Below are 15,586 nucleotides of genomic sequence, written 5' to 3'. Positions count from 1 at the left end.
AGAATTATGCAGCCTCAGTGAGGTAATGGCTGATATTTATTTGCCAGGCCTTTTTTTTGTATCTCTCTATGGGTCCTTCTACAGATACCAAGTGACACCTCCCTGTGGCCTCGTGGGTAGTATTAGTGGGATCCTCCCTCAATAGAAATGTGGGGTAAAAGTGTATTTCAGTCCTACTTCTAGCAATTGAGTGAGTGTCTCTTATTGTAGCAGTAGGTTTCCAACTGATCTTTAATGTTGGGCTCTAGTGTGCAGTGATGTCGCGAACCTAAAATTTTGCGTTCGCGAACGGCGGACGCGAACTTCCACAACTGTTCGCGAACGGGCGAACCGGGCGAACTGCCATAGACTTCAAAAGGCAGGCGAATTTTAAAACCCACAGGGACTCTTTCTGGCCACAATAGTGATGGAAAAGTTGTTTCAAGGGTACTAACACCTGGACTGTGGCATGCCGGAGGGGGATCCATGACAAAACTCCCATGGAAAATTACATAGTTGATGCAGAGTTTGGTTTTAATCCATAAAGGGCATAAATCACCTAACATTGCTAAATTGTTTGGAACAACGTGCTTTAAAACATCAGGTATGATGTTGTATCGATCAGGTAGTTTAAGGGTTACACCCGCTTCACAGTGACAGACCAAACTCCCCGTTTAAAGGGACAGTCTAAACCAGAATTTTTATTGTTTTAAAAGATAGATAATACCTTTATTACCCATTTCCCAGTTTTGTATAACTAACACATTTATAATAATATGCTTATATAACCTCTGTGATTATCTTGTATCTAAGCCTCTGCAAACTGCTCCTTTTTTCAGTTCTTTTGACAGACTTGCAGTCTAGCCAATCAGTGCCTGCTCCCAGATAACTTCTCGTGCACGAGCACAGTGTTTTCTATATGAAATACGTGAACTAACACCCTCTAGTGGTGAAAAACTGTTAAAATGCAATCTGAAAGAGGTGGGCTTCAAGGTCTAAGGTGGGTTTCAAGGTCTAAAGTGACACTGTGCCCTGGCAGGCACTGAAATGCACACGTGTGAAGGAAACAGACTGCTATTATTTAACACAGTCAAAAAAGTGTTGTTTTTTTAAATCTATACTACTGTTACACCAGATATGAGTGGTGGCACTGGGCAAGTGGGCACAGTATACGCTGTGAGCCTGACACACGCTGGCAGGCAGGCAACTGCAATTAGATTACACAGGAGAAAAAAAAAAGCAGCCCTAAAAAGGGCTTTTTGGGGTGCTGTCCTTACAGCAGAGATCAGATGAGTCCTTCAGGAATGTAGTGGATGGACACTGAATACACTAGCCTAGCTATAGATTTTCCTACTAAATCAGCAGCAGCTACACTGTACCTCCTCTCACTAACAATGCAGCTTCCGAATGAATCTAAAATGGATGCTGTCCAGAAGGTAGGAGGGTCTGGGAGGGAGGGTCTGCTGCTGATTGGCTGGAATGTGCCTGCTGACTGTGAGATACAGGGTCAAAGTATTACTCAATGATGACGAATAGGGGGCGGATCCACCATCGCATATGTTCGCCCGTCGCGGCAAACGCAAACATGCTATATTCGCCGGGAACTATTCGCCGGCGAACAATTTGCGACATCACTACTAGTGTGTATACCAGCGGTGACTGGTTTATTAGGCCCAGGTCGGCCCCACTATTTCCTCACTGTGTGTTGCAAGATCTGTGTCTGGCCTCTTGTCTGGCCTCTTGTATCTTCCTGATGGGATATCGGAATTTAGGCACAGTGCTCTTCCCTGGTCAGGGGGTTATTTTGTCCTTAGGTTCTAGTAGCTCTGGATGTCAGGCCTGCTCAGAGGATTAGGAGGATGGGCTAAGATGGTGGCCGTTCGCGCCACTTCACTGGCACAGAGATTAGACGATCTACCCCTTACACTTTAGTCCGGGGCCTTAAGTACCTGCAGGAGAGCCCTCCTGCAGTCTGGTTGTTAGCACAGGGAGATTCAATAGGATGCTGAGGTCCAGCAAAGGGTGGGGATGGGCTTGCTTGCATGTAAGATGGCGGGGGCCGAGAACCAGCGGTGTGCAACTCCTGTCTCTGTCTCGTTAGCCCTGCAGCTGTGGACACTCCAGAGCGGAGTCCCGACCCTCCTGAGTCGTCCGTTGGTGTTGAATCCGCTTTCACTGCTGCTGGTTGCGGCACACGTCCTGTGGGCCCTCAATCTCTGGCTGCGTCCTGTATGTAGGAGTCAGCTGGGTTCAGCAGTAAAGTGTTCCAACCAGCCAAAGTGTCAGCTCAGATGTATTCCCCTGCCAATGTGAGTTAAATAAAGTGGTGTTATTAGGTAACTGCTTGTTAAGAAAGCAAATTTTTCACACTTTTGGAGTTTTCTCCTACGGAGATTTCCTCTTGTGCTGCCACTTAGCTTGGCGGTTAACTCCGCCCCCCCGGACTTTGTAATTTTTTAATGTAAAAGAGCTTTTTAACTTAGGGCAATGCCCTTAAAAAGGCCCTTTAAGGGATATTGGTAGTTTATAGTTAGGTTAGGGGGTGTTTTTATTTTGGGGAGCTTTTTGTTTTTAAATTGTTATTATTTTGGATAATTGTGTTTATTATTTTTTGTAAGCTTATTGTTTTTATTTTTTTCGTAATTTTAGTGTTTTTTTTTTGTTGGTAATGCTAGATTTCTTTTATTTTTTTGCAGTCTTTTCATAGTTTAATTTAGTGATTTGCAATGTGGGGGTCCAGCGGTTTAGGAGTTAATAGGTTTAGTTTAATATTAGTGATGTGGGGGCCGGTGGTTTAGGGGTTAATAGGTTTATTATAGTAGTAGTGATGTGGGCGCTGGCGGTTTAGGGGTTAATAGTTTAATTTAGTATTGGCTATGTGTGTGGGCGAAGGATTAGGGGTTATTAAGTTTAATATAGTATTTGCGATGTGGGAGGATGGCGATTTAGGGGTTATTTGGTAGTTTATGGGTGTTACTATACTTTGTAACAGTTTAGTTATGAGTTTTGTGAAACATTTTTGTTTTGCATAATCCATAACTATTGGCCTCAGTTGCGGAATGGATTGCGGCGATATAGACCATAACGCAAGCATTTTAGCCGGAGCGCACAACCTGTAATACAGGCGGTATGAAAATCCCTCACCATACCGCAAAACTTGTAACCTAGGTCATGATCACATGATACAGTGTGTCAGTAAGTTGATTTCAAGAAATACAGAGCATACGTGGAGAGAAACATATGTAATATAGATGTTAGATCTAATCATTATTATATTATTGTGACTAATGTGACATCTAACGTACAGTTCTGCTCATACAGATATAAATGAATGTACAGAGAGAGACCTGTGTAGAAATGGACATTGTGAGAACCTCAGTGGCTCATTCAAGTGCATCTGTGACACTGGTTATGCAGCTGACTATACAGGAACAACCTGTGTTGGTAAGTCCTGCTAATAAAATAATCTTATATTAAGTTATAAAACTGTGTTGTTATTTTCTAATCATTATGTACATAACACAGAAGGATAAAAGTGCTCTCTCAGCACGTGTGTTTATTGTAGTAACATTTCATGGTATCAGACCCATCCTCAGAGCAAAACTATATAGCAAACTATAGCACATAAAACAACAAGTACCTCCCTAAACAGAACCAACCACCAAGATGGTTACCTAGTAACCCCATACACACCAACTTATCAATAGAAATATTAAAAACACGAGATAATATTGTGACAAGTCCAAAATCACTTCCATTATCCCAAAGTGAAAAAACAAACAAATAGCATTTCAGAGAGATATGTGAATGGCAAACTGCATAGTAACAAACAAGTCTGTATAACCCAACACACCAAGTATAGTACAACCAATCGGCTAGATTAGAAGTGTTGCGGTATGGCTTTTAACACTGAAAAAATGGCCATTCCAGCGTAATGGCCAGGAACGCATATTACAAATTGTGTCGGTATAGCTGTAATGCAATCATTTTAGCCTGTAACGCAACGTCAATTCCGCACTTAAAAAAAAATGACGTTTTTGTGTGGGATTTTTATAGTGCCGGTATTACAGGTTGTGCGTTGAGGATAAAAAGCTTGTGTTACAGCCTATACCAACACGATTCATACCGTCATCTGAGAGCAGTAGTTATGGATTTTGCATAACAAAAATGTTTCACAAAACTCATACCTAAACTGTTACAAAGTATAGTAACACCCATAAACTACCTATTAACCCCTAGACCGCCGCCCTCCTGCATCACAATCAGTATTTAAAACTTATTACCCCCTAATTTGCTGCCCACCCACATTGCGACATTTAAACAAACCTAATAACCCCTAATCCGCCGCCCACTGACATCGCCAACACTATAATAAAGCTATTAACCCCTAATCCGCCACTTCCTGACAAAGCTGCCACTATAATAAAGTTATCAATCCCTAAACCTCTGGCCTCCCACATCACTGCCACTATAATAAAGTTATTAATCCCTAAACCTCTGGCCTCCCACATCGCCACCACTAAATAAACCTGTTAACCCCTAAATCTCCGGCCCAGGGATAGGCACAGACAAAAGTTGTGGCAGACATTTTCCAAAGTACAGACCTTAGTGAAGGACACCAAGGTACATTTGAAATTAAAAATATTATTTTATAGTGCTTGATGTTATTTTACTGATACAGATACCACTGATCCTGTAACCAGCCCTCCTCTGGCTATACCCATGTGCCAGTATCACTACTGTGTCATTATATAGTGCTGGGTGTTATTATACTGATGCAGATACCACTGATCCTATAACCAGCCTTCCTCTGGCTATACCCATGTGCCAGTGTCACTACTGTGTCATTATATAGTGCTGGGTGTTATTATACTGATGCAGATACCACTGATCCTATAACCAGCCCTCCTCTGGCTATACCCATGAGCCAGGTGCGAAACTACAGGGGGTGCAGAGGTCGCAATTGCACTACTTCACTGGCACAGAGATTAGACGATCTACCCCTTATACTTCAGTCCGGGACCATAAGTACCTGCAGGAGAGCCCTCCTGCAGTCTGGTTGTTAGTGCAGGGAGATTCAATAGGATGCTGTGGTCCAGCAAAGGGTGGGGATGGGCTTGCTTGCATGTAAGATGGCAGGGGCCGAGATCCGGCGGTGCGCAACTCCGGGCTCGGTCTCGTTAGCCCTGCAGCTGTGGACACTCCAGAGTGGAGTCACGACCCTCCAGAGTCATCCGTTGGTGTCGAATCCGCTTTCACTGCTGCTGGTTGTGGCGCACATCCTGTGGGCCCTCGATCTCTGGCTGCGTCCTGTATGTAGGAGTCAGCTGGGTTCAGCAGTAAAGTGTTACAACCATCCAAAGTGTCGGCTCAGATGTATTCCCCCGCCAATGTGAGTTAAATAAAGTGGTGTTATTAGGTAACTGCTTGTTAAGAAAGCAAATTTTGCACACTTTTGGAGTTTTCTCCTACGGAGCTTTCCTCTTGTGCTGCTACTTAGCTTGGCGGTTAACTCCGCCCCCCCCCCCCCCCCCCCCCCCCCGGACTTTGTAATTTTTTAACGTAAAAGAGCTTTTTAACTTAGGGCAATGCCCTTCAAAAGGTCCTTTAAGGGATATTGGTAGTTTATTGTTAGGTTAGGGGGTGTTTTTATTTTGGGAGGCTTTTTTGTTTTTAAATTGTTATTATTTTGGATAATTGTGTTTATTATTTTTTGCAAGCTTACGGCTAGATTTAGAGTTCTGCGTTAGCCATCAAAAGCAGTGTTAAGGGGTCCTAACACTGGTTTTGGCCGGCCGCTGGTATTTAGAGTCAGCCAGGAAAGGGTCTAATGCTCACTTTCAAGCCGCAACTTTTCCATACCGCAGATCCCCTTACGCCAATTGCGTATCTTATCTTTTCAATGGGATCTTCCTAATGCCAGTATTTAGAGTCTTGGCTGAAGTGAGCGGTAGACCCTCTACCGACAAGACTCCAACCGCAGAAAAGTCAGTAGTTAAGAGCTTTATTGGCTAACGCCGGTTTATAAAGCTCTTAACTACTGTGCTCTAAAGTACTCTAACACCCATAAACTACCTATGTACCCCTAAACTGAGGTCCCCCCACATCGCCGCCACTATAATAAAAAATGTAACCCCTAATCTGCCGACCACACACTGCCGCCACCTACATTATCCCTATGAACCCCTAATCTGCTGGCCCTAACATCGCCGACACCTACATAATATTTATTAACCCCTAATCTGCCCCCCCCCAACATCACCGCTACCTACCTACACTTATTAACCGACCGGACCTCGCCGCTACTCTAATAAATGTATTAACCCCTAAAGCTAAGTCTAACCCTAACCCTAACACCCCCTAAATTAAATATAATTTTAATCTAATTAAATAAATTAACCCTTATTAACTAAAGTATTCCTATTTAAAGCTAAATACTTACCTGTAAAATAAACCCTAATATAGCTACAATATAAGGAATAATTATATTGTATCTATTTTAGGGTTTATATTTATTTTACAGGCAACTTTGTATTTATTTTAACTAGGTACAATAGCTATTAAATAGTTAATAACTATTTAATAGCTACCTAGTTAAAATAATTACCAAATTACCTGTAAAATAAATCCTAACCTAAGTTACAATTAAACCTAACACTACACTATCAATAAATAAATTAAATTAATTAACTACAAGTACCTACAATTACCTTCAATTAAATAAACTAAACTAAATTACAAAAAACAAACAAACACTAAATTACAAAAAATAAAAAAAGATTACAAGAATTTTAAGCTAATTACACCTACTCTAAGCCCCCTAATAAAATATTTCTTAAATAACATAAGTCACTGGTATGTGAATTATGTTGGAAAGGGTAATGCTTTTTTACACTGTATTACAGTATTTGTAATGTCAAAAAAGATTTGAATAAATTGGTGCTAAAATATAACTTTTATTTGTGTTAATAAAAAAGACAGCTGTTTTTATTATAGTATTTTGCTGTCCTCACTTGGAATTTAAAAACACATCTCCTTCAGTTGCCATATGTTTTAAGTTTAAATATCTGGTTGATTAAGGTAGTAGGAATTGATAGATGATATACGCTTAAAGCATATCTTATAACTAATACATTTGTTTTGCTATAACAGTAACAGTATTTGAGTTAAAAGGACTAACTTCTTGTGACTATATAAATCCTGAGTAAATATACAGCAAAACATACTAAGAAGTTCCTAACGGTGACAAAATTATACTGGAAATATATTTACAAAGAAACACTTTGTTTCCGTTCCAAGGCGCAAATGTAATATAATATGTATTTAGTTAGATAACGTACCAAGCTACTCAATATTTACTGAAATCACTCAAATATTTCAGCATACTAGATCTAAATACAAGGCTTGAATTTAAACAAGCCTATTAAAGATCGATTACAATTGAAATAAAAAAATGAAAGCTGAAAGGGAACAATATCAAGTACCACAGTACTCAAAACAACAGTATAATTAAAGCTGTATACGTAATTTAACAAACAAAATACTATTGATAGTTATTGGTAATTTAAGAATTTTATCTTTATGAGCTCAAGACTGTTCAAACACCCAAGTGAAAACCATAAGTTATAGCAACACTTAAATAAATACGAGTATAACTGCTCTCAAAATAGTAGTACAATTAAAGCTGTACACTTAGGTTGAGAAACATTATAACAGTATTTGCTGCAGTAAATTTAAGAACCTCCTCCCAACCAATGTGTGATTTTGGAAATATTAAGTCACATTAAGCAACAAAACCACAGGTTACGTGAACATTGTAGTAACCAAGTGTGCACAAACATCATACTAAATGCACAATTGAAATTAAGTCTATCAAAATTCATTAGCAACAAAAAGTAGCCACACGAGAAATACTTCTTATCTTTAGTCACCCTCCAACTGATACTAAGATCATAGACATAATTACTCTATAGGAATTTCAATTTTCTTTTCCAAGCCTATAATCAAAATATTTTTTGAAAACAAGCCATCATAAAGGCTATAATAATTTAGAAAAATAACCAAAAGGTTATTAGGCTGTGGATATTACTGTTAACAATTCCTACTACCTTAAACAACCAGGGGCTCGATCCGATAAAAATCGTCGCCCGCAAAAGCTGGCGACGCCAATATTTGCGCTGGTTTGGTATCACTTATACGGCGTAACCTAGAAGTTACGCGCATATATTTCTGCCGTCGCCCGTAGTTTTTTGGGCCATAGGCAGGTATACCAAACCAGCGCAGTTCGTTATCCAATATACAGCGTAAGGACTTACGTGGCGAAAATGGAGAAATCTTACTCCATTTTCACCTCGCCACAAAAAGCAGCCGTAAGAAGCCTTACGCTGACTATTAGAGCCCCGTAACTCCCTAAACTAGCTGCTAAATAAACCTAACACCTAACGCATGCACAATGTCTATCTCCCTGTCAACCCGCGATCCCCCGCCGCAATCCCTAATAAAGTATTTAACCCCTAAACCGCCGCCATCTACATAAACTAACCCCCTACTGTGAGCCCCTAAAACCGCCACCATCTAACTGATCTATTCCCTAATGTGAACCCCTTACACCGCTGCCATCTACCTTATCTATCCCCTAATCTGACCCCTTACACCGCCGCCACCTATATAAAAATTATTAACCCCATAATCTAATCCCCCTATACCGCCGCCAGCTATATTAATATTATTAACCCCTAATCTAATCCCCCTAAAATAATTATCTCTATTACCAGCCCTTAAAAGGGCCTTTTGCGGGGCTTTGCCCCAAAGTAAACAGCTCTTTTGCTCTATAACTTGCCCTCCCTACACCGCCGCCACCTATATTAATAGTATTAACCCCTAATGTAAGCCCCTTACACCGCCGCCATCTATATTAAAATTATTAACCCCTAATTTAATCTACCTACCCCACCGCCAGCTATATTATCTATATTAACCCTAAGTATATTATAGTTAATATAGTTATTACATTATATATATTAACTATATTAACCCTAATTATATTAGGGTTAATATAGTTAATATAGTTACTATAGTATTTATATTAACTATATTAACTCTATCTAACCCTAACACCCCTAACTAAATTCTTATTAAATAAATCTAATTCATATTATAAACTAAAATATTCCTATTTAAATCTAAATACTTACCTATAAAATAATTACTAGCTATGTAGCTATGTTAGGGTTTATATTTATTTTACAGGTAAATTGTTAATTATTTTAACTAGGTATAATAGCTATTAAATAGTTATTAACTATTTAATAGCTACCTAGTTAAAATAATTACCCAATTACCTGTAAAATAAATCCTAACCTAAGTTACAAATACACCTACACTATCAATAAATTAAATATAACTACAAATATCTATCTAAAAATACAATTAAATAAACTAAACTAAATTACAAAAAAAACAAACACTAAATTACAAAAAATAAAAAAAAGATTACAAGATTTTTAAGCTAATTACACCTATTCTAAGCCCCCTAATAAAATAATAAAGCCCCCCAAAATAAAAAAAATTCCCTACCCTATTCTAAATTAAAAAAAGTTCAAAGCTCTTTTACCTTACCAGCCCTTAAAAGGGCTTTTTGCGGGGCATGCCCCAAAGAAAACTTTTGCCTGAAAAAAAAACCACAATACCACCCCCCAACATTGCAACCCACCACCCACATACCCCTAATCTAACCCAAACCCCCCTAAAATAAACCTAACACTACCCCCTGAAGATCTCCCTACCTTATCTTCACCACGCCGGGCCGAACTCCTCATCCGATCCGGGTGATGTCTATCCAAGCGGTAAAGAAGAAGTCTTCATCCCGGCGATGTTTTTATCCAAGCGGCAGCAAAGTCTTCTTCCATCCGGCAGCATCTTCCATCAAGCGGCATCTTCAATCTTCTTTCTTCGCTCCACCGACACGGAGCATCCATCCCGGCCGACGACTGAACGACGAATGAGGTACCTTTAAATGACGTCATCCAAGATGGCGTCCGTCGAATTCCGATTGGCTGATAGGATTCTATCAGCCAATCGGAATTAAGGTAGAAAAATCTGATTGGCTGATTGAATCAGCCAATCAGATTCAAGTTCAATCCGATTGGCTGAACCAATCAGCCAATGAGATTGAGCTTGCATTCTATTAGCTGATTGGAACAGCCAATAGAATGCGAGCTCAATCTGATTGGCTGATTGGTTCAGCCAATCAGATTGAACTTGAATCTTCTTTACCGCTTGGATAGACATCACCCGGATCGGATGAGGAGTTTGGCCCGGCGTGGTGAAGATAAGGTAGGGAGATCTTCAGGGGGGTAGTGTTAGGTTTATTTAAGGGGGGTTTGGGTTAGATTAGGGGTATGTGGATGGTGGGTTGTAATGTTGGGGGGTGGTACTGTGTTTTTTTTTCAGGCAAAAGAGCAGTTTTCTTTGGGGCATGCCCCGCAAAAAGCCCTTTTAAGGGCTGGTAAGGTAAAAGAGCTTTGAACTTTTTTTAATTTAGAATAGGGTAGGGAAATTTTATTATATATAATTATTAATTATATTGTAGCTATCTTAGGGTTTATTTTATAGGTAAGTATTTAGATTTAAATAGGAATATTTTAATTAATAATATTAATATTAGATTAATCTTAATAAGAGTTTAGTTAGGGATGTTAGAGTTAGATAGGGTTATTATACTTAATATATATATATATAATATAATAACGATATTAACTATATTAACCCTAATATAATTAGGGTTAATATAGTTAAAATATATAATATAATAACTATATTAACTATATTAACCCTAATATAATTAGGGTTAATATAGTTAATATAGCTGGCGGCGGTGTAGGGGGGTTAGATTAGGGGTTAATACATTTATTATAGGTGGCCGCGGTGTAGGGGGATATAGATTGTAGGCAAAAGAGCAGTTTACTTTGTGACAAAGCCCCGCCAAAAGCCCTTTTAAGGGCTGGTAAAAGAGCTGAATTCTTTGGGGCATGCCCCGCAAAAAGCCCTTTTAAGGGCTGGCAAAAGAGCTGTTACTTTGGGGCAATGCCACGCAAAAAGCCCTTTTCAGGGCTATTTGTAGGGTTAGACTTAGGTTTAGTGGTAGGGATAGTTTAGTATTTTAGGGGTTAAATAATTTAATATAGCTGGCGGCGGTGTAGGGGGATTAGATTAGGGGTTAATACATTTATTATAGGTGTCGGCGGTGTAGGGGGATGTAGATTAGATGCAAAAGAGCAGTTTACTTTGTGACAAAGCCCTGCAAAAAGCCCTTTTAAGGGCTGGCAAAAGAGCTGTTACTTTGGGGCAATGCCACGCAAAAAGCCCTTTTCAGGGCTATTTGTAGGGTTAGACTTAGGTTTAGTGGTAGGGATAGTTTAGTATTTTAGGGGTTAAATAATTTAATATAGATGGCGGCGGGGTAGGGGGATTAAATTAGGGGTTAATAATTTTAAAATAGATGGTGGCAGGGTAGAGGCTCACTTTAGGGGGTAGGTAAGATAGATGTCGGTGGGGTAGGGGCTCACTTTAGAGGGTTATAGATTTAATATAGCTGGTGGCGGGGTCCGGGAGCGGCGGTTTAGGGGTTAATAACTTTATTAGGTTGCGGCGGGCTCCGGGAGTGGCGGTTTAGGGGTTAATACATATTTTATTGTTAGGATAGTGAGGGGGATAGCGGATAAAGGGTTAGACGTGTCGGGCTATGTTAGGGAGGCGTGTTAGACAGTGCGGGTGATTTCATACTTTAGTCAGGTTTTGTAGGCGCCGGCAGTTTCTAACGTGCCGTAAGTCACTGGCGACGCCAGAAATTTCTATTTGAGCAGATTTCTGGACATCGCTGGTTTATCCGACTTACGGCATGTTAGCATCTGACGGCGCCGTATATTGGATAGCTTGAGATGCGAGCTGAAACTGCGGGTGACGCGGGTTCCCTCGCTTGCGCCGCAAACTACGCCGTATATCGGATCGCGCCCAAAATATTTAAACTTAAAACATATGGCAACTGAAGGAGATGTGTTTTTAAATTCCAAGTGAGGACAGCAAAATACTATAATACAAATAAAAGTTATATTTTAGCACCAATTTATTCAAATCTTTTTTGACATTACAAATACTGTAATACAGTGTGTAGGGGTATGTGGGTGGTGGGTTGTAATGTTGGGGGTGGAATTGTGGGGGTTTTTACAGGCAAAAGAGCTGATTTCTTTGGGGCATGCCCCGCAAAAAGCCGTTTTAAGGGCTGGTAATAGAGCTGTTAACTTTTTTAATTTAGATTAGGGTAGGGAATTTTTTTTTATTTTGGGGGGCTTTGTTATTTTATTAGGGGGCTTAGAGTAGGTGTAATTAGCTTAAAATTCTTGTAATCTTTTTTATTTTTTGTAATTTAGTGTTTGTTGTTTTGGTAATTTAGTTTAGTTTATTTAATTGTATTTAATTGTAGGTACTTGTAGTTAATTTATTTAATTTATTTATTGATAGTGTAGTGTTAGGTTTAATTGTAAATTAGGTTAGGATTTATTTTACAGGTAATTTGGTAATTATTTTAACTAGGTAGCTATTAAATAGTTATTAACTATTTAATAGCTATTGTACCTAGTTAAAATAAATACAAAGTTGCCTGTAAAATAAATATAAACCCTAAAATAGATACAATATAATTATTTGTTACATTGTAGCTATATTAGGGTTTATTTTACAGGTAAGTATTTAGCTTTAAATAGGAATACTTTAATTAATAAGGGTTAATTTATTTTGTTAGATTAAAATTATATTTAATTTAGGGGGGTGTTAGGGTTAGACTTAGCTTTACGGGTTAATAAATTTATTAGAGTAGCGGCGAGGTCCGGTCGGTAAATTAGGGGTTAATACTTGAAGTTAGGTGGCGGCAATGTTAGGGAGGGCATATTAGGGGTTAATACAATTTATTATAGGGTTTGCGAGGCAAGAGTGCGGCGGTCTAGGGGTTAATACATTTATTAGAGTAGCGGTGAGGTCCGGTCAGCAGAATAGGGGTTAATAAGTGTAGGTAAAGTAGCGGCGACGTTGGGGGGGCAGCTTAGGGGTTAATAAATATAATATAGGTGTCGGCGGTGTTAGGGGCAGCAGATTAGGGGTTCATAGGGATAATGTAGGTTGCGGCGGTGTCCGGAGCGGCAGAGTAGGGGTTAATAGTATAATGCAGGTGTCAGCGATAGCGGGGGCGGCAGATTAGGGGTTAATAAGTGTAAGGTTAGGGGTGTTTAGACTCAGGGTTCATGTTAGGGTGTTAGGTGTAGACTTAGAGAGTGTTTCCCCATAGGAAACAATGGGGCTGCGTTAGGAGCTGAACGCTGCTTTTTTGCAGGTGTTAGGTTTTTTTTCAGGCCAAACTGCCCCATTGTTTCCTATGGGGGAATCGTGCACAAGCAAGTTTTGCCAGCTTACCGCTACCGTAAGCAACGCTGGTATTGTGGGTTGAAGTGGCGGTACATTAGGCTCAACGCACCCTTTTTGGAGCCTAACGCAGCCCTTCAGACAACTCTAAATACCAGCGTTGATTAAAGGGTGCGTTGGGAAAAAAAGCGGCGTTAGATACGTGGGTTTTTACCGACAAAACTCTAAATCTAGCCGTTACTGTTTTTATTTTTTTCGTAATTTAACTGTTTTTTTTTTTTTTGGTAATGCTAGATTTCTTTTACTTTTTCGCAGTCTTTTCATAGTTTAATTTAGTGATTTGCAATGTGGGGGTCCGGCGGTTTAGGAGTTAATAGGTTTAGTTTAATATTAGTGATGTGGGGGACGGTGGTTAAGGGGTTAAGAGGTTTATTATAGTAGTAGTGATGTGGGCGCTGGCAGTTTAGGGGTTAATAGTTTTATTTAGTATTGGCTATGTGTGTGAGCGAAGGATTAGGGGTTATTAAGTTTAATATAGTATTTGGGATGTGGGAGGATGGCGATTTAGGGGTTATTTGGTAGTTTATGGGTGTTACTATACTTTGTAACAGTTTAGTTATGAGTTTTGTGAAACATTTTTGTTTTGCATAATCCATAACTATTGGCCTCAGTTGCGGAATGGATCGCGGCGGTATAGACCATAACGCAAGCATTTTAGCCGGAGCGCACAACCTGTAATACAGGCGGTATGAAAATTCCTCACCATACCACAAAACTTGTAATCTAGGTCATGATCACATAATACAGTGTGTCAGTATGTTGATTTCAAGAAATACAGAGCATACGTGGAGAGAAACATATGTAATATAGATGTTAGATCTAATCATTATTATATTATTTATTGTGACTAATTTGACATCTAACGTACTGATCTGCTCATACAGATATTAATGAATGTACAGAGAGGCCAGACCGGTGTGGAAATTTTAGAAAATGTAGAAACACCCGTGGCTCATTCAAGTGCATCTGTGACACTGGTTATGCAGACGACTATACGGGAACAACCTGTGTTGGTAAGTTCTGCTAATAAAATAATCTTATATTAAGTTATAAAACTGTGTTGTTATTTTCTAATCATTATGTACATAACACAGAAGGATAAAAGTGCTTTCTCAGCACGTGCGTTTATTGTAGTAACATTTCATGGTATCAGACCCATCCTCAGAGCAAAACTATATAGCAAACTATAGCACATAAAACAACAACTACCTCCCTAAACAGAACCAACCACCAAGATGGTTACCTAGTAACCCCATACACACCAACTTATTATTATTATTATTATTATTATTATTATTATTATTATTATTATTATTATTCTTTATTTATAAAGCGCCAACAGATTCCGCAGGGCTGTTCATAGGTAACAAAGATAAAAGGACAGTACAATATGAGACACCAGACAAAATTTAACAAACAAATACAGGAGGAATTGGGAGCCCTGTTCCCGTGGGAACTTACAATCTAAATGGGTAGGAGGGTGAGAAACAGGAGGTGGGGACTGCAAAGGTGGGAATGATGTTAGTGTGAAGTTAGATGAGGGCAACTATTAGGCAAATGGAATTCATTAGCTACTGATTTGGTTATAGGCTTCCCTGAACAAGAAGGTCTTTAGGGAGCGTTTAAAGGAGGAGAGGTTGGGGGAAAGTCTAACAGCACGAGGAAGTGCGTTCCAGATGGTTGGTGCCGCACAAGAGAAGTCCTGTAGTCTAGCATGAGAGGAGGTGATGGTAGAAGAGGCAAGGAGTAGATCGTTGTTGGATCTTAGGGGACGGGCTGGAGTATATTTGTTGATGAGTGAGGACAGGTATGGGGGGGCTGCATTGGTAAGGGCTTGTAGGTCAAAGTGAGAATTTTGAATTTAATTCTGCTGTGAATGGGGAGCCAGTGAAGGGACTCACAGAGGGGTGCGGCAGATACAGAGCGTCGGGAGAGGTGGATTAGCCTAGCAGAGGCATTTAGGATGCATTGAAGGGGGGAGAGGTGGGAGAGAGGAAGGCCAGTTAGTAGGTTGTTACAGTAGTCAAGCCAGGAAATTACTAGGGAATGGATTAGCTGTTTAGTAGTTTCAGCACTCAGAAAAGGACGAATTTTGGAGATATTGCGTAGGTGGTTGCGACAGGATGAAGAGAGC

At 39.6% G+C, this 15,586-nt stretch overlaps 1 protein-coding gene across 1 annotated transcript in view; it reads left to right on the top strand.

Annotated features, from left to right (window-relative positions):
- The window catches only part of LOC128646845 (latent-transforming growth factor beta-binding protein 4-like), a 377,095-nt gene that overhangs the window by 161,890 nt on the left and 199,619 nt on the right, over positions 1 to 15,586 (top strand). The window contains exons 4-5 of the mRNA XM_053699646.1: positions 3,301 to 3,423; positions 14,337 to 14,465. Of these exons, the coding sequence (XP_053555621.1) occupies positions 3,301 to 3,423; positions 14,337 to 14,465 (252 nt within the window). The remainder of the gene's footprint in view (positions 1 to 3,300; positions 3,424 to 14,336; positions 14,466 to 15,586) is intronic.

Source organism: Bombina bombina, chromosome 2 (genome assembly GCF_027579735.1).
Source record: "Bombina bombina isolate aBomBom1 chromosome 2, aBomBom1.pri, whole genome shotgun sequence".
Classification (NCBI taxonomy): Eukaryota; Metazoa; Chordata; class Amphibia; order Anura; family Bombinatoridae; genus Bombina; species Bombina bombina.
Note: the sequence above shows the minus strand (reverse complement) of the source record. Positions and strands in the feature narration are given on the sequence as shown.